This window comes from Sturnira hondurensis, unplaced genomic scaffold (genome assembly GCF_014824575.4).
Source record: "Sturnira hondurensis isolate 20B ecotype Veracruz unplaced genomic scaffold, ASM1482457v3 Scaffold0017338, whole genome shotgun sequence".
NCBI lineage: Eukaryota > Metazoa > Chordata > Mammalia > Chiroptera > Phyllostomidae > Sturnira > Sturnira hondurensis.
In genome coordinates, this window is record NW_028089969.1 from 524,344 (window position 1) to 546,302 (window position 21,959).

General features: G+C 44.2%; 2 protein-coding genes across 3 annotated transcripts in view; one reads left to right on the top strand and one right to left on the bottom strand.

Annotated features, from left to right (window-relative positions):
- The first annotated feature begins 2,207 nt into the window (after positions 1–2,207).
- On the top strand, positions 2,208–17,925 carry TUBB6 (tubulin beta 6 class V). 2 transcript variants are annotated; one of them, XM_037067637.1, is made up of 4 exons: positions 2,208–2,294; positions 3,098–3,206; positions 4,941–5,051; positions 16,424–17,925. In XM_037067637.1, the coding sequence occupies exons 3-4, from the start codon at positions 4,991–4,993 to the stop codon at positions 17,485–17,487; spliced, it is 1,125 nt and encodes a 374-aa protein (XP_036923532.1). In that variant the 5' UTR covers positions 2,208–2,294; positions 3,098–3,206; positions 4,941–4,990; the 3' UTR covers positions 17,488–17,925. The 2 variants fall into 2 exon arrangements, with proteins under 2 accessions (XP_036923532.1, XP_036923533.1); XM_037067638.1 differs by lacking the exon at positions 2,208–2,294 and adding an exon at positions 2,560–2,705.
- Positions 17,926–20,216: 2,291 nt separating this feature from the next.
- AFG3L2 (AFG3 like matrix AAA peptidase subunit 2) overlaps positions 20,217–21,959 on the bottom strand; it is a 47,557-nt gene continuing 45,814 nt past the window's right edge. Inside the window, exon 17 of the mRNA XM_037067636.1 lies at positions 20,217–21,011. Coding sequence (XP_036923531.1) covers positions 20,769–21,011 — 243 coding nt within the window. The 3' untranslated portion in view covers positions 20,217–20,768. The remainder of the gene's footprint in view (positions 21,012–21,959) is intronic.

Consider the following 21,959-nt stretch of genomic DNA (forward strand, 5'->3'; position numbering starts at 1 on the left):
ATCAACTTTCCCTGCACTGAGTGCAGATTATAGCAGTATTCTTGAAGCCACACTGGCACTACATTCTGGTACATTGATACCTTGGATTCAAACTCATGCTCAATGATTAGCATTGAAAATGTGGCTATTTAGCAAACCATGAAGTTGTTCCCTAGTGGTTGGATTCCTCAGGGTCTGAGTGACCAGAGCTGAGGAAAGACACTCTGAGGAACCATACGCCTGCCACTCCCCTGCACCAGTAGATGGATGAAGAGAGCATTTACTTGGAGTCAACAATTACAATATGTCTAAATGAGGGTGCTGAGCACTCAAAGGAGGGCAACTGGGTCATCTCAGGCTGTTAGTCTGCCAGGGTAGCATGGGTGAGGCTCTGGCCTCACTTGCTTCTCTGGGAGTGTCCTGTGAATAAAGAGAGCCTTGGGGATCTACAAGAAGGCATAAAAGCAGCACAGAAGGGGAGTGAGAGGGGGATGGGGCAGGAATCCAGAGGTTGAAGAATAAATACCTAAAATTGGAATCATTTGAAACTCCGAAATTTTTTTAAAAGTTTTTCACCTCTTTCCAACCACATACACACTCATTAGGATTTCCCCCAAAGTTTTTGCATATCTAAAAAGAAATTGCTGTTGCAAATTGTAGAACCCTCCATCTGGAAGGGGATGCAGTCCAGGTTTCCAGTCTGCTCACCTTAAGTGTTCATGGGAAAATACATGCAAAAGTCTTTGGTGGTCACATTCAGACTGAAGGTTCCACAGAATCAAGTCCCTTAGGAAAATCCTTTCATTTTACCGATGAGTAAATGGAATCCCAGAGAATTCAAGTTAGAGCCAATTGGAAAGAGTGGAATTGAACTCCAAGTCACTCTGACTCACCACCATCTATTGGTCATTCCTTTCTACCACACAAGACCTTCTGGGAGAGGAACTATTGCTCCCTAAACACCAAATTCATGCCCAGGAGGAATCTTGATTTACAGTGTACTTGGTATACATTAAGTATTTGCCTCATCAGGCAAGTGGGTGAGCCTTGCCAGCTGGAGTTGCCCATAGGAGCAGACTGGAGAGAGTTCTAGGTTGTTTGAGTCTTGGAATATGCCTCTGGGACGCCTAACAGCAGCAAGGCCCAGGTGTGTAGTGGGGAGAGGGCAACTGCACATGGAAGGTAGGGGGCCCAAAACCTAGAGGGCCCTAGACACAAGCCACTAACAAATGAAGATTTTATTTGCCTGCTGGAGTGCCTTCCCAGCAAATACTGGGAACTGGAAAGGGTGGAGTTCAAAGAGAGGTCAGGGCTAGCTACATTGTGTCATTAAAAATAAAAATAAAAAATAATTATATATATACACACACACACAAAATATACATACATATACATACATATATACATATACATATACATATATATATATACACACACACACATATCTCGCCATGCTTTGCATTGCAGAATTGTCTCCAAGTTCCCAGGGAGAGCTTTGTTCATTCTGCAGAGAATCCCCCCACCTTTCTGTGGCCCCCTGAGGAGAGACAAGAAAGACAAGCTGCGTAGGATTAAACTGTCCTATCGTCCTCACTCCTCCACAGCACTGCACTTATCCAAACAACACCCACACATGCACACCTCTCTGCCAACGGCAAAACGAAGTCCCCACACCTAGGACTAGGGAAGGTGAGGGAATGGCCTGCTAGAGCCCAGCCCTCCGAGACCTCCCAGGGCCAAAGCGCTTTCCATCGCTGACTCCTGACGAAAAGACTGCGTAGACCACAGTGCAGGAGGATGTTCACTTTCAGATCCCGCGACGTATTCACTTTAACTAAAGCCCTTTGCAAACCGCTCAGAGTCATCAGAATGGAACCGTACTTGTAGTTGCAGACGGAAAGGCTCCAGGAGGGCAGTGAAGTGAGTGTGTGAGGGGGGAGGGGGTGGTCAGAGTCACTGAAAAACTCAGTTTTCGTGGTTTGACCTCGTGGCGGGTGCGGGAAGCGTGTGCACCCAGCTAGGCCCGCGCGGTCCGGAGACCCATCCAAAGTGGCTCTAGGTGGGGCCCCACCCGCCCGCGGCGGCTCGGCGGGAACTCTTGACACCACAGTCTCTCGATCTCTGAGGGCGAGAGGTCTCCAGTTTCCTCCCCGGCGGATCGGCAACCGAGGAAGCAAAATGGGGTGGGGGAGGGGAGGGAGCCGTTCGCCCTTTCCTTCTCCCTCCGGAGTAAGTTCCCACCCCGGCTCGCGCTCGAGGGAGCCGCTCACTTCCCGGCATGGCTGCCTGCACAAGGGGTCCTTCAGCTGTTCCCGGTTAGTCCTCCCTTCTGGGAACCAGCAGGGTCGAGGCGGCCCCGGGAGGAAGACCCTGGGCATAGGGAGCTTCAGGCTGCAAGGGGGTCAGGCACTGGAGCCCGGGCCGGGACTCCCGGGGCCGGGGGCTGGGGCCGAAGAGCCAGGGCAGGGAGGGGCGGAGGGAGGGGCCCAGAACCGCTGGGGCGGAGGGACGCTGCCGGGGAAGGCGAGGCCCACAGCCATTGGTCAGGGCGGCCGGGGGTGGGAGGCTGAGGGCGGGAGGAGGGTCGAGTCCCAGGAGCGTGCGGTTGGCCCTCAGTAGCCCTCGGGGTTAGAAGAGCGAGGTCCGGGAGCGCAGAGTCCGCGCTCGCCATGAGGGAAATCGTGCACATCCAGGCGGGCCAGTGTGGGAACCAAATAGGCACCAAGGTGGGTCGGGCGAGGGGCCCAATGCGGACATTGGGCTTCCCTGCGGGTGAGCAGCTTGCAGGCCTGGGGCGTCTGGGCTGGACCCTCGGTGCGGGCTGTGCCCTTCAATCCCTGGAGCCAAGTACTGCCCCGCGCCGCACCCGGGAAGGGCAGGAGGGAGGAGCGGCGCCCCCGAGGATGGGGCATCACAACCCGGGATCCCCGGGCCCTCACCCCACTCTAGCTGGGAGCGGCCGCGGGAGACTCAGGCGCGCCTGGAATTCGGCAGCCGCAGACGCGCGCCCCCCGCCCCGCGCGGCCGGGCCAGCCCTGGGTTTAGCCGCGGGGGTGTAAGGAGGCGCCCAGAGCTCCGGGTTCTGACCGTGTGTCACCCCTGCTTGTCCTGCATAAAGTTTTGGGAAGTGATCAGCGATGAACACGGTATCGACCCGGCTGGAGGCTACGTAGGTGACTCCGCGTTGCAACTGGAGAGAATCAACGTCTACTACAATGAGTCATCCTGTGAGTAGCGGCGGGTCCCTGCCCGCCAACTCTGGGACCCCGCCCTCCCCCCCCTCCCTCGCCTCCAGGGTTCCCGCCCACGACCACGCCCTTCCCCGCTGGAGCCCTCCAGTCCTCCGGCCATCCTCGTCTGGGGCCCCGGCCACCGCCTTTTTGGACCTCGGCCATCCCACTCCCGGACTGTGCCCTTCCCCGCCGGACCACGGCAATTGCGCCCTTGGACCCCAGCCTTCCCCGGTCTTCTTCGCTTGGACCCGCGTTGGCGCTCTGGGCTCTCCTTCTCGGGAGGATACTTTGCTCTAGGAAAATTTCACCTGGGACACAGCAGGATGCCGGGCTCCTCCCTCGCTCGCGCTAGGGCGGGGAAATACGCTGTCAGTTTATTTCAAACAGCCCAATTCTGCGCGGGTCTGAACTTTTGAACGGGAGTAGCCATTAGTGTTGTGAAATCAACTTGGTAATATCTGACCTTTTTCTTTCCAGTTTAAGATGACCTCCTAATGGAGGTTCCTGGCTAAAAATATGAAAAGTACTCCCTTACAATGACTTCTCTGGCCCCTTGCAGACCTCCAAAAACACCACATTCTCTGGAAACTGAAACTAGACAATTCTGGGTAATTAATTGTCTGGTGAACTTTAGTGAAAATCCAAGCTGTAGTTTAGCTTAGTTTGGGAATAATATTACCCCCTGTCCTGAATATCTTCATATGTATTGTAGCTATATGTATATATTATTTCTGTAAGTTTTTTTTTAATGATAGATGTGGTACATGCCCTTCAAAACAACGAAAAGCTAAGACACTGAAAGAACACCCAGGAAATAACAGGTGCTACCCTTCTACACCAAACACATATTTTGAGAGATAATCACATTCAGTTTTTAGAATCATGCTGCCTGTCCACACAAGAGCAAAACACAGAAATCACTGGATTTATTCATTGAGCAGCTATGACAAAAGGTCTGTCACAGTCAGGCCTAGGAGATGAAATTGCTAGATAGCTCTAAGGAAAATTCCAGTATACATTGCACTTCCTGTTAACCCTTAGGTCCAGCTTAGTTACATCCTTTCTTCAATTGGGTGTGTGCATAGCTGGACAGGAATTGAAGAGCACTTCCTGTGTGCAATTCTATTAACCTCATTCTCACTGGGAACAGTTTATTGCCCAACTGGCACAAAAGTGTACTTAACAATGAAAATGCTACACAGGAGTAAGCACTCACTCATAAATGAGAGTGTCTCTTTGGAAATGACCCATGGAATGGTACCTAGAATGAGGTGTTAATGACCATGGCTTGGGTTCATTTTGTGTGTGTGAGTGTGAGTGTGAGTGAGGGAGGTGCCAAAAAGCAGAAAGATCATCACAGCAGCATGGCAATTTGCCTCAACAGATACAGTTTATTTCCATGGAGCTAAAAAGGCAAAATTGACCAACAGGAAAGGAGTGTTAGGGTGAACTGGAAAATACAGGAGGCAGGAAGTCAGAAGGCCTGATTTCTCACCCTGCTCATTTATTCCTGGAATTCCCTCTGCCCATTCCTTCCTGGGCTGGTTTCCTCATCTGAACAATTCAAGGGTGGAATTGTGTTCTCCCAGTGCTAAGATTCTGTGATTCTAAATGAAATCCTGCTTCATACATTCCAGGCATCTGAGCTGGTGGGACTCGCACTGAGGAACTCCATTACTTTAGAAACCAGAAAGTGACCTTTTGTGGGTGGGCTTTGTTCTCTTCTAGCTCAGAAATACGTACCCAGGGCCGCCCTGGTGGACTTGGAACCCGGTACCATGGACAGTGTGCGGTCTGGGCCTTTTGGGCAGCTCTTCCGGCCTGACAACTTCATCTTCGGTAGGTTCCATCTTTCCTGCTTTTTTCCTTCTTCTAAATTATGTGCAAGATTAAAAACATCACATGGCACAGAAAAGTTTGGAGTGGAAATCAAAAGTCCCCAGCCTCATCAAAAGCACCTGTTAATTTTTATATTTTTTATTGGAAAGTAACCTCTGTATCTCTAAATGAAATGCTTATACTGGTAGTTCTTTATTTTTTTTAAAAAACTTTAGACATTAAATTTTTTCTTCATAAATTATTATAATGTAATATTGCCCATCTTTTAAACTTCAAAATGTTCTTCTTCCCTTCTAAAGACTGTTACCATGTAAGTTTTGGTTTATCGCAATTGGACAACTCTACCCCTCCCTTCTTCTACATAAGGAAAAAAATGATAATATTACCTTCTCCTCTGTAAACTCCTAAAGAAAATTATATAAAATAATTGGCACTGTAAGTGTTACCAGGCTCCATCACCCTGTAGCCATGGTTTTTAGAGTCAAGACTACTTCAAAGTATACAAGAGGATACAGAATCTTGAAAGATTCTATTGGTATATGAATTGATTATACTGTATTCGAATCCAGCAGTGACTTGTTAGAAAGGTGTCTCAGGAAGATGAACATTCACAAAGAGTTTATAAAGTGTCCTCTGGGTATCATCTGCTTTCCTATCACCATGACAACCCACACAACCAAAGGCACAGGTGAAATTTCTGATAACTTGTTGAAAGGTTTTTCTACCTTTAATATTTCAAGTAGATCAGCACTTTGGTGTCCCTTTTCTTAAATCAGAAAACCTAAATTGCCAATGTTTTTATGGTCCACAACATTTATATTCTTTACCTTTCACCGAACTAGAGACCATAATGTCCCCAAGCATAAATCAATAGGGCTCACACATAAAGAAATCTGAAGACACAATATTAAAATGCAACTTGCTGAACCCTGTTCCCATGGAGGTTGGTTAGCCAAAACACACACACACACACACAACTGCTTTTGGAGAGAAAAAAATCATGTATTCTACTGTACATTGTTTAAATTTAAGATGTTCTAAATTATAGATGTTATATTGGTCTTCATGTAACATTGATATGTAAGTACATATTCATTACATTACTCTTTATGTCCTTTTACATGGCTTAAATCTGTCATAAGAAATGTCATGGATGAGACTATGGCATCTGTTGATGCACTCTCTGGAGAAGGTCTCGAGCAGGACACCAGAGGCCATGCGCCTTCTCTGCCTTACTTTCTCCTTCTTCGAGTCCAGATGTCTGCTCAGGAGCCAGGCCTTACCCTTGGCCATTCCTCCTGCACAGCCAGGGCTTTTGAGGTTTTAAAGAGTGTCACAACTGAACTGATTTTTACGTAATTGAATTATTACAAACTGCTGAAGTTTGGAGTTGTAAATTGCTACTTTCTCAGAGTAGCAGCTCCAGGAATTGTGGAAGTTTTCTTTGGCTTTATGTATTTGAACCAAATATTGGGAGTGTACAAAAGGTTTGGTCTCTTCTTTCTAGGAGTCAGTAAATGGGAATCAAAAAGTTTAAGAACAAATTAAGATAGACCTATAGTAAACAAATAATGATCTAATTTACTATCCTTGTAAACCTTAAAAAATGTTAGAAATGACATTTGACATGTATACTGTGTCCAGGATTACTTCTTGCATCTTTGTTTCTTGCTAGAACATGTATACCTATTTTTGATTCAGAATATTTAAAATTTTTAACACACTGTACTGATGTGAAATATTGGATAGTAATTTTTTAATGATGCTCTTTTTATTAAGAATTTTGAATTGCTTAAGTGAATATGCTTATTTTGTTAAAACAGTACATTTATTTTGTGGAATGGAGGGGTATTCAGAATGTATGAACATAATGCATTGTTTTGCTAAACAGTTGTTTTTGTGACATTCTCCAGTGAGTCAAAGAGGCAGAGTTGTCTGTAAATAGGAGGTGGCTCACCCCACAGTGGCTTTCTAGATCATAATTTCAGAGTCAGTAAATTAGAGTAAACCAGTATTATTCCATTTTCAGATATAGTTTGAAATGCTTCAAAAAAACAGACATGAAGTACACATAATTCTAAAAGTGAAAATTACCTGCATTTGGGATTTGAACATGGATATACTTTTTTAAAAAACCTTTTTCTTCACAAATTGCTACCTGCATAGCAGTTGTGCCTATTAGATAGTGGGAAAGGTTCTTGTAGGAGAAAATGAAATACCAGAGATAAACTTTCCTTTAAGTCTCTTTCTGCACTTGTACCTTTTTCTTCAAAATTTAGGTCAAAAGGCACATACACAACCTTCAGACTTATTAATCCATCCCTTGGGGTAAGCTGGTTGTAAAACCAGGACTCTGCGAAAACCCTGCAGATCTGTTGCAGCCCAACTGCCAGAGCTTAGAGATTGCAGGCTTGAGTTCTACAATCTGGAGCCGCTGATTAATGTCACAACATTGCATTACAGAAGATGTTCAACTCATGACCCCCAAATATTTAACTGGGAACATCTGTTGCTATGAGACGGTGGCAAAATATTTTCAGAAGCCACCAGCTTCTTCCTTTTGTCAAGAGCAGAGAAAACTTCATGGCTACTCATGCTATAAATATTGAGGAAGCCAAGTGAATGATATGAGCTGAAGGAAGAAAAAGGGTCAAGTTCAGAATCTCTGTACACCAGCTACAGTGAGCTTGATTTACTGTGCTGATCTATCTGCCTATAGCCACCTTTTTGTTTCCAATTAGTTTCTACTCTATTTTAATGAAATAATTTCTGGTTTGTTTTTTTTTTTGTGACAGCTACACTCAGACTTTGCTTTGCACAGGTGTGATAGTTCTGTGCTGAGCCGCAGGTACAAGGCTAACCCTGAGTATAAGGCTAGCCCCAAGTTTATTTGTCCCAGTGCCTCTGCTGTGGTCTGGCTGAGCTGCTGTCTGCTGGAATTGGTGGAGAGGGGATGGGCAGGAGTTAGTGGGGACATAGGAAGGACAGTGACCATTTTTGACCCTGGTAAGAGTAGGTGGTCAGCCAGGTTTCACTGTGTGACCCAGTTGGGTGGGAAGAAAAAGTAAGAGAACAGTTACCTTCTAGTCAAGGAAATGGCCACCTGAGGGGGCTGAAGTGGCCCGTGCCCACAGGGTCNCTCTGCTGTGGTCTGGCCGAGCTGCTGTCTGCTGGAATTAGTGGAGAGGGGATGGGCAGGAGTTAGTGGGGACATAGGAAGGACAGTGACCATTTTTGACCCTGGTAAGAGTAGGTGGTCAGCCAGGTTTCACTGTGTGACCCAGTTGGGTGGGAAGAAAAAGTAAGAGAACAGTTACCTTCTAGTCAAGGAAATGGCCACCTGAGGGGGCTGAAGTGGCCCGTGCCCACAGGGTCTGATGCAGGCTCAGAGGGACTGTTTTCATAGTTTATTATTAAATAGATATATCTGCCTCATTTACTTTGAGCCATAGGTCCTGCCATGCCAATTGCCTTGGTTCCTTTGATCATACAAACGGGGCAAAGACCACAGGAGTGAGGCTGAGCTCACTTATAAGGTGGGGCTAAGTCAATACATTTTAAAATTACTGAAGAATCAAGGACTTCTAGTCAACATGGTGGTGTAAACAGACATGGCCCACCTCTGTACACACCACATCAAAATCATAACTAAAATATAGAACAACCACTACTCAGAAGCATCAGAAATTGAGCTGAATGGAAGTCTGAAAACTACAGAATTAAAGAAACTGCATCCATCCAGACTGGTAGGGGGGGTGCAGAAGCAGAATGCTCTGGTCCCTCACCCATGTGTGGTGGATAAAAATTCAGAAGGGATATCTTGGGAGTGAGGAGTCCCAGCCCCACACCAGGCATCCCAGCCCAGAGTTCCTATGCCAGGAAGATAAGTCCTTACAATTTCTGGCTGCAAAAACCAGCAGGAATTGAGTTGGTGGAAGAAACTGCTGGAGCCCCAAGCAGTTCCTCTTAAAAAATCCACACATCAGACTCACTCTCTCTGAGCTCCAGCACCAGGGTAGCAGCTTGAAAGGCACCACTGTTACACAGGGAGAAACTGAAGTATCTGGCATCAGGGCAAGCAGAGGCCATTGTCCCTTTTCTAAACCCTCCCATCACAGAGCTGGCAAGCTGGTGCATATCTGAGACTCCATCAACCTGGCTAACAAACACTTGCCTTGGAGATCCCCAGAGACTCCGCCCCACCCAAATTTAGGGCCCACCCAAGCTGCTTCTCCATATGAACAGCTGGTCTTGGCTTATGCTCCACAACTTCCTAAATCCTCTGAAACAAGCAACAGCTGGCCACAGTGAGTTCCAGGCCCAGCACTAGCAGCCACCAGCCGAGATTCACGACTTGGCTTTACCTGGGAATCTCCAAGCCCAGCACAAGTAGCAGCTGTCTCAGATTGCTTATAGCTCAGGCAGGGTGGCCCAGGAAGAACACAGGTGAGGACTGACCTTGACCTGCACCACCTAGCAAACCCCAGAGCCTGTGTGCCTAGTGGATAGCTACAGACCACATCAGAGCGCCATCACCCTTCCCCCCGCACAGTGGATCCTCCGTGCAGGGTAGAGGTTGGTGGTCCGTGGTCACATCCAGTTCTTGCAGTTGACTTGCCCAGGTAAATCCTTCCCATTGACTTGCCAACGGCAACCAAGGCTCAACTACAAGGAGAGGGTTTATTCAGCCCACATGAAGGGCGTACCTACTACATTAGGCCATGCTACCAAGACGAGTCATAGCAGCTCTGATACAAAGAGACACAAGGAGGCTGCCAAAAGAGACAAACATGGCCCAAATGAAAGAACAGATCAAAACTCCAGGAAAAGAGGTAAACAAACGCAATCTATCAGATGCAGAGTCAAAAAACTGTTATGGATGCTCAGGAAACATAGTGAGGACCTCGACATCATGAAAAAGATACAGTCTGAAATGAAGGATACACTAATTAAAACAATTTACAGGAAAACAACAGTAGAGTGGATGAAGCTGAGAATCAGATCAATGATGTGGAACATAAGGAAGCAAAAAACAACCAATCAGAACAAGAAGAAAAGAGAATCCAAAAAAACAAGGAAGCAGTCTGTGCAATCCAACTTTAAGCAATCCAACATAGAGGTGCCAGAAGGACAAGCTGCCAGAAGGAAATATATTTGAAAAAATAATGAAAGAAAATTTACCTAATTTGCTGAAGGCAATAGACATGCAAGTCCAGGAATCACAGAGAGTCCCAATTATGATGGATGCAAAAAGGTCTACTCCAATACATATCCTAATTAAAATGCCAAAGGTTAAAGATAATGAGAATCTTAAAAACAGCAAGAGAAAAGCAGTTAGTTACCTATAGGGGAGTTCCCATGAGACTGTCAGCTGATTTCTGGAAAGAGACTGCATGCTAGAAGGAATTGGCAAGAAATACTCAAAGTCGTGAAAAGCAAGGAACTATGGTCAAGATCGCTCTACCCAGCAAAGTTATCATTTAGAATTGAAGGACAGATAATGAGCTTCCAGAAAGCTCCAAGAAAAAAGAGTTCATCATCACCAAACCATTATTATATGAAATATTAAGAGGGCTTATTTAAGGAAAAGAAGATCAAAACTGGACAATAAAATGTCAAAAAATACAAGTCTATCAACTATTGAATCTAAAAAAAAATGAAGTAAGCAAACAACAGAATCATGGGTACAGACAATGTTTTGATGGTTGCCAGCTGGGAGGAGGATGTGAGGGAATGGCTGAAGAAGTGAGGGGATTAAGAAGTACAAATAGATGGGTACAGGATAGGCATGGGGATGTACAGTACATTATAGGAAACGGAGTAGCCATAGAACTTAAATGCATGACTCAATGGTGGGGGCATTGCCTGAGGAAGTGGAGGGTGCTGGGTGGAGGAGGGGCAAAAAGCAGGACAGCTATAATAGCATAATCGATAAAATTAAAAAATTACTGAAGAATCACAGAATTAGGCCTTTTTTCTTGTTTTAGACTTCTGTTAAGACCACAGTGTTTAGCACTGATAAGTGCTGTGGAAAATACAAAGAAATTTAAGATGACTCATTTGCCCAAGATTAAAACCTTGAGTGCAATGCAGAACCCATTGCTGCTCATCAGCAAACCTCAGTGTGAGAGGCTCCCACCTGATGTAGTGCACAAGAGCCCTCCATCTACTCATCTTAGGTGATGTAGCACAAAGCTGGTCTCAAGAAGGAGCCTTGGGGTCACTGCTGCCTACCTCAGTTTCCCCTTCTGGTATGCAGCATCAGGTATGGACCTGCTCACATACAGAGCAGAGAAGCTGGTCATCAGGCAGTGACTGAATTCTCACCATCAGCTGGGTGTAGGCTAAAAGTCAAGTTAACACCTGAAGGATAAGTGAGGAGAGGTCTATACAGCACAGTGCCAGCAGTGTCCTGGACCAGAGCAGAAGGACAAACAGGCCTTGGCATCTGTCTCCTTTAGCTTCTGTCCACTTGAGGCTATCAGATGGGCTACCCAATTCTTGCTTTCAGCAGTGTCCTGGTCTTTCACTCAATATGGAGGGAAAAATCTGATCAGGGTGCTTACAGATTTATTTATTAATTATTTTTTTAAGTTTTTTTTTTTAAGATTTTACTTATTTATCTTTAGAGGGGAAGGGAAGGAAAGAGGGGGAGAAACATCAATGTATGGTTGCCTCTGGTGTGTCCCCCGCCGCGAACTGGCCTGCAACCCAAGCATGTTCCCTGACTGGGAATTGAACCACGATCATCTAGTTCACAGGCTCGCACTCAATCCTCTGAGCTACACCAGCCAGGGCCCGGATTTATTTTTTTACACATGCTTCTTGCTTTCAACACCAGAGTTTGATATGCCCATTTACTAAAGAAATAGAATCCTTTTTAATAACCTTCCTTGCTTGCTAAATAACTTATAATTTTAGCTATATATTATTTCTTTTTCACCAGTTAAAGGAATGAGAAATAACAGTATCCTGTTTTCACATTTTATGTTTTTTTAAAATTTATTTATTTTCAGAGAGGAGGAAGGGAAGAAGAAAGAGTGGGAGAGAAACATTAATGTGTGGTTGCCTATCATTTGTCCCCTACTGGGGACTGGCCTGCAACCCAGGCTTGTGCCCTGACTGGGAATCAAACCAGCAACCTTTTGCTTCACAGGCCAGTGCTCAATCCACTGAGCTACACCAGCCAGGGCCACACTTTATCTTATACTCCAGAATTTATAGTTCTTAGTGGTTTTCTCCTAATATTCCTTGAATTGCATGTTAACCTGTTTATTTGAATTTAAAAATAAAGTCATGTTTTTCTTTTTTTTCCTTTTTTAAATTGATTTTATTGATTATGCCATTACAGTTGTTCTATTCCCCCTCTTCATTCCCCTCCACCCTGCACACCCCTCCCCCACCATTCCCCCCTTTAGTTTATGACCACGTGTCTCAAGTTCTTTAGATTCTATATTTCCCATACTATTCTTGCCTTTCTCCCCTATTTTCTACCTACTATCTATGCTACTTATTTTCTGTACCTTCTCCCCTCTTCTTCTCCTCCCACTCCCCTGTTGCTAACCCTCCATGTGATCTTCATTTCTATGGTTCCTCTCCTGATCTAGCTGTCCTCATAGTTTACTTTTGTTTTAGGTGTGGTTGTTAATAACTGTGAGTTTGCTGTCCTTTCACTGTTCATATTTTTTATCTTCTTTTCTTAGATAAGTCCTTTTAACATTTCATATAATAAGGGCTTGGTGATGATGAACTCCTTGAATTTGATCTTATCTGAGAAGCACTTTATCTGTCCTTTATCTGTCCTTCCATTCTAAATGAAAGTTTTGCTGGATAAAGCATTCTTGGCTGTAGGTCTTTGGATTTCATGACTTGGAATACTTCTTTCCAGCCCCTTCTTGCCTGGAAGGTCTCTTTTGAGAAATCCGCTGACAGTCTGATGGGTACTCCTTTGTAGGTGACTGTTCCCTTATCCCTTGATGCTTCTAGGATTCTTTCCTTCATTTTGGTCTTGGCTAATGTAATTATGATGTGCCTTGGTGTGTTCCTTCTTGGGTCCAACTTCTTTGGCACTCTCTGAGCTTCCTGGATTTCCTGGAAGTCTATTTCCTTTGCCAAACTGGGGAAGTTCTCCTTTATTATTTGTTCAAATATGTTTTCCACTCGTGGCTGTTCCTTTTCCCCTTCTGATACCCCTATAATTCAGATGTTGGAGCATTTAAAGATGTCCTGGAAGTTCCCAAGCCTCTCCTCATTTTCTTGAATTCTTGTTACTTCATATTTTTCTGCTTGGTCATTTTTTTCTTCCTTCTGGTCCACTCCCTTGATTTGAGTCCTAGTTTCCTTTCTATCACTATTGGTTTCCCGTGCATTTCCCTTCATTTCAATTAGTTTAGCCTTCATTTGTTCCCCTAGTTTCTGACTAAAATCAACCAATTCTGTGAGCATCCCGATCACCAATGTTTTGAACTGTGCATCTGAGAGGTTCTCTATTTCTTTTTCGGTTAGGGTTATCGGCTCTGGGGCTTTGAGTTCTTCTTGAGCCATGTTTTGGACTGTTCGTGCCTGTTATGTATGAGGAGCGGAGCCCTAGGTGTTCACCAGGGTGGGGTGACCCAGTCACTGGGTTGTGATGCTGTATGTGGGGGTGGGGTCAAAGGAAAGCAATGGTGGTCCCCTCTGCTGCTTCCCGCAGGATGCTGGGGCCTGGGTGGTCTGTCTTACTGCTCGCTCCTTTGCTGGTTTATCTGTGCACGAATGTGTGACTGCGGTCAGCCCACCGCCCTGTGCCCTCACTGGGTCCGCCCATCGCCACCCCACACCTGGGATCCGTCCATGGCCGCCTGGGCACCTGGGTTGGAGGATCTTTTCTGCCTGACCCTGCTCCACCACTGGCTCTGCTCCTCTTACCCCTCCAGTTGAACGGTTTGTTGTCAGACTTCCGTAAAGTTCAATTTTCTGTGTTTTGGCTGCATTTTTGTTTACTAAAACTTTGTTGTCTTTAAACTTGGTTGTGGGAGAATACTAAAACTTTGTTGTCTTTAAACTTGGTTGTGGGAGAAGGCGTAGTGTTTCCACCTTCGCCTCCATCTTGGTGGAAGTCCTAAAGTCATGTTTTTCTAACTGTGTCTAATTGGAGGATGGTTCTAATGATGAGGACTGCCTTTGCCAAATAGATTATACAAGTAGTATTTATAATTTAAATAAGCAAAAATTGCAACCTAAACATTTTAAAATATTTTTAAACATTTCATTAAAAAATCATATTGGCAAAATTGTACTGGTATTAATATTTCTGTTTTCCCAACTCGAAGTATATTGGATTAAACAAAATGCCTTTCAGTGAAAGAGTTAGAATTTGGTAAGTCTTGGGAAAGCCTTTAGGTATCTCCCAGAAACAGAAGGAAAGAGTGACTGATCCAAGTTAGATATTTCCAATTCTGCTTTCAACAAGAGTGAGTTTTTGGCTGAAAATATAATTAAAAAATACTTTTTTAAAGAATAGAAAAGGGCCCTGGCTGGTGTAGCTCAGTGGATTGAGCGTGGGTCTGCGACTCAGACGATCAAGGTTTGATTCTCAGTCAGGGCACATGCCTGGGTTGCAGGCCAGTTCCCGTCAGGGGATGCACAAGAGGCAACCATACATTGACGTTTCTCTCCCTCTCTCCTTCCCTTCCCCTCTAAAGATAAATAAATAAAATCTTTAAAAAAAAATAAATAAAGAATAGGAAAGGCCATAGCAACTTCACTTTTATTGTTGACACTATTGCACGTGTCCCAGATTTTCCCCATTTTGTCCCCCTCCTCCCAGGCCCTGCTCCCCCTTCCTCCAGGCCATCACCACACTGTTGTGTGTCCATGGGTTATACTTGGCTGATCCCTTCACCATCTTTCATTGAGTCCCCTCTTTCGCTCCCCTCTGACAGCTGTCAGTCTGTTCCATGTATTCATGCCTCTATGATTATAGATCAACTATTTGATTTTTTGGCATGTAGCTCTGAAGATCAAATAATTAAATGACATTGTTAAAACAGTTTGTTCACATTTACATATTTGTTACATATATGAATATATATTTTTCAACGTATACATAAAGTCAAAAGTGAAGAAACTTGATGCCAAATTTTGTCTCATTATTGCAATCTTTAATATTCATCTTTAGATAAACTAATTGAAAAAGTTAAAATGTATTAACATCTTGTGATCATAGGAATGTAACAACAATCAATTTCAACTTACAATTTATTTCTGATTTTTATATACTCTATTGGATACATGTAACAGAATGATGTAAGTTGTTTTTAAAGAGAGTAGTTATAGTACCCTAGATGTTAAAATTGTGTCATTTAAAATTTCTTGAATTTATTAAGACAAAGTGGATGTCAACTGAAAACTGTATGAGGGGGGTATGTAGTTTTATAGTGTTTTCAGTATTTATAGTATTTTGTAGTATTTTCAGTGCTACAGTGCTCTGTTTGAAGAGCACTGCATTATAAGAAAGCAAAAACTAAGTAAGTCCCTGCCCATCCTCTTTATCACGTCTTTGTAAGTGCAGCTTTTCATACACATGCATGATGCCTGTATTATTATTTATACAGCTTGGGAAAGAGGCCTTCACTACCAATAGACCTTCAGTTTTATAATGAAACAAGCTGAGAGGATCTTAAATTTAAGAGCCAACCTTTCAGATGCAACATTTCTTCCACAAAGTAAGATACAAACAAGCAGGTGGGGAAAAGGCACCAGTATGCAGAAAACAGACTTAACTAGAAGGTCTCTTGCTAGTTACTTGAACTATTTGGATAAAAATACAAAAATCTTTCAGGTATGTTCACTTCCTTACCAGCACTGGGCTGGAAGCAGTTTGAGGGCAGTAATCACTTCCTGTGCTAATTACAGGTGCCACATAAACAGTTGGTGCTCAGAAAATTTTGCAACAGTAATTCTGGATGATAAATGAGGGACTTCATTAACATGAAAAATATTACTGTTTCTAAAAGAAAATGTACAGAGTACAAAATTCAGAAAACTCAAAGGAGAAGGAAGAGATTAATGTATATGTTTCGTCCCCTTTGGCTTTTACCATGTGTGAGAATTACCTATTAAGAAATAAAAATGGGAATTACCTGGTCAAAGCATATGTCCACCTTAAAAATTGGTAGAACTTTAACTTGTCTTAACTGATACTAATTCATGTGCTCTCCATCAGGATTGGTGGGTGCCTGTTTCCCTGCCCACTGACTGGCCAATACTGTATTATCTAATTGTTTCATAACACATTTTCTAACCCCATTTAAAAGTATTACTATCCATGAGCAATTTTTTTCTGTCTCACCCTATTTAAGTTGCATTCTATACTCTTTTGCTTATTACAGGACAAACCGGTGCAGGGAACAACTGGGCGAAGGGTCATTACACAGAAGGAGCAGAGCTGGTAGATTCGGTGCTCGACGTGGTGAGGAAAGAGTGTGAGCACTGTGACTGCCTGCAGGGCTTCCAGCTCACCCACTCCCTGGGAGGAGGAACAGGGTCGGGCATGGGCACACTGCTCATCAGCAAAATCAGAGAGGAGTATCCCGACCGGATTATGAACACCTTCAGCGTCATGCCCTCCCCCAAGGTCTCGGACACAGTGGTGGAGCCCTACAATGCCACCTTGTCAGTCCACCAGCTAGTGGAGAACACAGATGAGACCTACTGCATCGACAATGAGGCCCTGTATGACATCTGCTTCCGCACCCTGAAGCTGACCACTCCAACTTATGGAGACCTCAACCACCTGGTGTCAGCCACCATGAGTGGGGTTACCACCTCACTACGCTTCCCAGGCCAGCTCAATGCTGACCTCCGAAAGCTTGCTGTGAACATGGTCCCTTTCCCCCGTCTCCACTTTTTCATGCCCGGCTTTGCCCCCCTGACAGCCAGAGGCAGTCAGCAGTACCGGGCCCTGACAGTGCCCGAACTGACTCAGCAAATGTTTGATGCCAAGAACATGATGGCAGCTTGTGATCCAAGACATGGGCGCTACCTGACTGTGGCCACTGTCTTCCGGGGCCCCATGTCCATGAAGGAGGTGGACGAGCAGATGCTGGCTATTCAGAACAAGAATAGCAGCTATTTTGTGGAGTGGATCCCCAACAACGTTAAGGTGGCTGTGTGCGACATCCCTCCTCGAGGCCTCAAGATGGCTTCCACCTTCATTGGTAACAGCACAGCCATCCAGGAGCTATTCAAGCGCATTTCGGAGCAGTTTTCTGCCATGTTCCGCCGGAAGGCCTTCTTGCACTGGTTTACAGGAGAGGGCATGGATGAGATGGAGTTCACAGAAGCAGAGAGCAACATGAATGATCTGGTGTCTGAATACCAGCAATATCAAGAAGCTACGGCCAATGATGGTGAAGAAGCTTTTGAAGATGATGAAGAAGAGATCAATGAATAGAAGAGTGCCCCTGTTTCAAATATGACAATGCAGATTTTCTTTAACTTTGATGTGTCTTAATTCTAATGGCCAGTGAATGATGAACTGGTCTTAATGTATGGGTGCAGGCCCCTCCCAAATGCAATAAAATTGTACCTAGTCATCTAGAATAAAGAAAGCACATTCAAATAGAAAAGAACTGGCAGTCCAACCTAGCCAGATCAGACTAGCAACATTTTCTACTGGGGAATTTAAAAGAAATAATAGGCCACCAACAACGGGCTAAACAAATAAAGCTCACCTTCTGTTAAGAGTTCAACCATGTCTGAGAACTAGCAGAGAAGTTAGTGTTTTTTCATCCTTTGAAATAAAGCTGTGCAGTGTTGCCTTATATTGAAAATGCAATATTAACCTTTGAAACAATTTATTCATAATAAAACACTAAAACTGTTTTGTCTCTTTCCAGCCTCTGCTTTATAATTTGTTACTTTGCATCATTTCAATGGTTGCTCAGATCTCTAGTGCCTTGCTGAATGAACTGCCCCCGCAGCTCACGAAAAGAACTGAAAGAGGCTTTTCTTGAATTGTAGGCTTTAAGGGTGGTAGCCAGAATTGAGCCTAACAGTAGTAACACCTGTGTAATAATAGCCTTTCATCCACATTTGCAACCAGCATTTAGACCTCCCACAGAATTTGTCACCTCCCTAGATTATATCCTGGGCTAGTAGGTCCCAGACTTCCCTGACGACTCAGCTGAACTCTGCCAGAGGAGCCACAGAAAATCACTCACACTTCCAGCAAGCCCTCGGTGGGTGAGAGGGTACCAAGTAGGGTAGGTTTCCAAGAGCTGCTGAGCTTCCTTCCTTGAGTTCTCAGTCCAGGAACCCAGGCCACTGGCCCAGCCCAGCCCAGCAGGGAGGGTGAAATTTTCTGTGTAACTATTTTTATGGTTCCTATAAATTAGCCACAACTTCTCTAAGAGGTCTTGCAAAGTAAAGTTCCATAGAACAGGACTACACTATTATTAGTAATTGGCAAACATTGCCAAAGTTAGCTGTGAACCTGTGACTTGGCTTAACCAAAATTATGTGAGTGGATGTCACTTCCAGGAGGAAGCAAATGTTAGTGGTTGGCCCTGTGCTCTGCCTCCCAAGTGGGGACCCCAATCCCTCCTGTAGATGACCCAGCATCTCCATTGGTAACTGCTGAGCAAAGCCCCCCAACTGTTGGACAAGAAATGAGCCTTTGCCATCTGCAGCCACTGACACCATACCTCACAGCATGACCTAGCCCCACCTGGTGCTGTGATGTCACTCAAATGCAGTAACTGCATTTATCTTGTGTTAAGTAAGCTCCAGCCTTGAGCAGACAGCAGGAATCTGAACTGTTCTGTGAAATTACAGTAAAAATAAACCTTACCACCCCCAACTAGGGGGTGGAAACATGCTAGGTTTGATTGACCCTGAAAAAGATGTGCTGTGAGCACCTGCTGTGAGCCACATTCTGTTTAGGTCCCAACAAAGGTAATGCTCACAACAATGAATGCTACAGAGTACAGGTGTGACCATGAGGAGGCCAGCTGGGGGCCGCAGGTGTGCGTTACCATCTGACTCAGCCTCACACACAGCTTTGTCAGTTTTCGTACTGAATCAACATGACATGTTTGGCACAACTCACTTTCCACCCAGAAGGCTCCCAGCTGAGGCCAGCCAGAATAGCATACACTGGCACCTCTGCAGTGGGATGGGGAAGGAGTACAGAGTATCTAGTCTCTTTGTCTACTGCTCGTGTGAAGAACAGTGCACTAGACATCCTGATGGCAAGTGAGTCCTCTTACAGCCTTAAAACATTATTCACTCCACTACTTCCCACAAGCATCCTGAGGAAAGCAGGCAATCTGTGACTTCTGCAGGTCACTCACTGCTAGAGGAGCTGAGACTCCCAAGTGTCTTCTATGATGATGAGTTAGTGGAGTCAGAAGAGCTGCTCCTGTGGCAGGTGAACTGGAGTTTGGCATCTCTGGGCCAACTGGAAGAGTAGTCACAGGACAGAGTAGCCTGCCTGAGCCACCCCTCATCCCACTAGCCCAATGCAGTGGAGATGCCATAGATCCTGTGTATTAAATAGGAGTCACCATTCCCGTAACATTTTTAACTACATCAAGAACATGCAAGGCATGCTGGAATAACACTGAAGGAGGCTGCTAAAAATGTTAATAAATGCAAAATGTATGGTACTTCCAAATCCAAATAGTGGCATTTGGAGACTTAGCACACCTTCATGCCATTTTGGGGTAAGAATTCTGACCTAACCTAGGTTTGTAACATTGCAGACCTCCACTTTTCTAGAACCACATACACCCTTCCAATACTACTAGTAATAGCTTGTAATTCACACCTGGGAACCCATTCAGGGCACAGGGGCCTCCCTAGCTTATTGTCACTGCCCTCTGAAATCCAGGTATGGCTTGGGACAACCTGGCACACCATTATTACACACTGACTTCCAGACCCAGACAATGTGACCAACATGTGGCGATGACTAATCTAGTACGGGTGTAAACTGATGCCATTATCACAGATTTTTGGACTGAGCTGGTATCAATATATTTGACACCCAGAGTTCATTCCAGGACACACAAACCTAGAAGTTACTCATTGTCTTGTGGGAGCTGATAAGGACCAGAAAGACCGACATTTTGTTTTCTAAAAAAAGCAGTCCAAGCATAAACAGTGGCCCTCTCTGGTCAGAAGAAAATAAGTACTATGTTTACACTTTATTTTTGATGTAAAGAAGCCATATTTACATAATACATTCATATTTTAAATATGTTACAGCTCTCTGTAGAAAACCATTCCATTAAAACAGCAACATGTGACCTGGATTCAATCTTTAAAGTATTAGTCAAATTAAAATATTCTTATCAGGACTCTTAATTTCACAGCCTTCGAAGGAAAATGGGAATGAAGAGTGGGGTGTTGCAAAGTGAGAGGCAGACCTTTTGCCATGTGGCCAGCTCTCTGATTCTCTCCACTTCACACATTCAGCTGGCTTTCACTGACAGTGGAGAGGGAAGAGTGCTAGGATCCAATCTCCACTCTCCCTTGGGGCTATCCAAGGGCCCAGGGCCTTGGGAAAAACCATCCTGCCACCCCTGCTGGGATTTCTGAAGCTGAGGATTAAGTATTCCTCTTCCCACCACTTCAACTGGTCAGCAGCTGGTTAAATCAACTTAGCAGTGTTCCCATTCTTCTGAGAAAGTCAGAGTTGAAATAACGTGCAAACTGAAACCACAATACAAGCTAAAATGGCATCCCTCCTCGGATCTGATTGGCAATTTTCTCATCTGGGGACTCCTCTTTCTCCTTTTCCCGCTCTTTGTTCCAGTCTTTCAAGCCCTCTGGAAGTGAAGTGTCCTCATCCAAGCTGCCAGTGCCTTCCACAAATTCTTCATAGGTAGATTTTTCCGCAAATGGTCGGGGACCCAAAAGTTCAATCATATCACTCTTATCTAATACTTCTTTTTCTAATAATAGAAGAGCAACCTGAAACATAAACAGTTCCTATTAAATAGCTACTCGGCAAAGTCTATTCAGAGTTAATGTTTTTATTTATATGCAACCTCATCCTCAAAAGGGTTTAAAAACCACTGAAAAAAAAATATACATAAGGTCATATAATTTTGGAGTAAGATGTGCAAAATACTGGAAAAACAAATGTCCATCAGTAAGGGAGTCACTAAATACATTTGGTATACCCACACAATGAAAAACTATGCACCTATCCCATAAGAAAAGTGAGGTGCATAATGTCTATAATATGCTAATTTGCTTTTTTAAAAAATATTTTATTTATTTTTAGAGAGAAGGGAAGGGAAGGAGAAAGAGAGGGAGAGAAACATCAGTGTGTGGTTGCCTCTCAAGTGTTCCACACTGGGGACCTGGTCTGCAACCCAGGCATGTGCCCTGACTGGGGATTGAATCAGCCACCCCTGCTTCACAACCCTGTGCTCAATCCACTGAGCTACATCACAGGGCCGCTAGTTTGCTTTTTAAGAGGGAAGTGTATCTTTTGGTGATAAACCAACTTTTATATGTGCTGCCATCTTATTTCCCGTGTTTTTCCTTACTGCCACCTTTTAAAATTAGATCTAAATAGTAATCATCTTCTGCCATCTGTGGAACACATTTTTTTGCATTCAGCTAAAGACTGCTTACATCGTTTTCATAAGCATGTCTGCATCCATTTAGGTTTATATAGGATGAAATTATAATTTAGATACTGCTGCCTGCACTATTTTTGAAAAATTATTTTCCCATTCTTTTTTGCATATTTTCTCATTTCATTAGATTTAGACAGAGACCTGTGTAAATGTGGTTACATTACTTTTTTTAAACATCTTTTCTTTTAGTTCATTATATTTTTTAATTTGATTTTGTTTAATAAGCTTGTTTTGAATCTACTATGCTTAATCTGATTTTATTTCCCTTGCT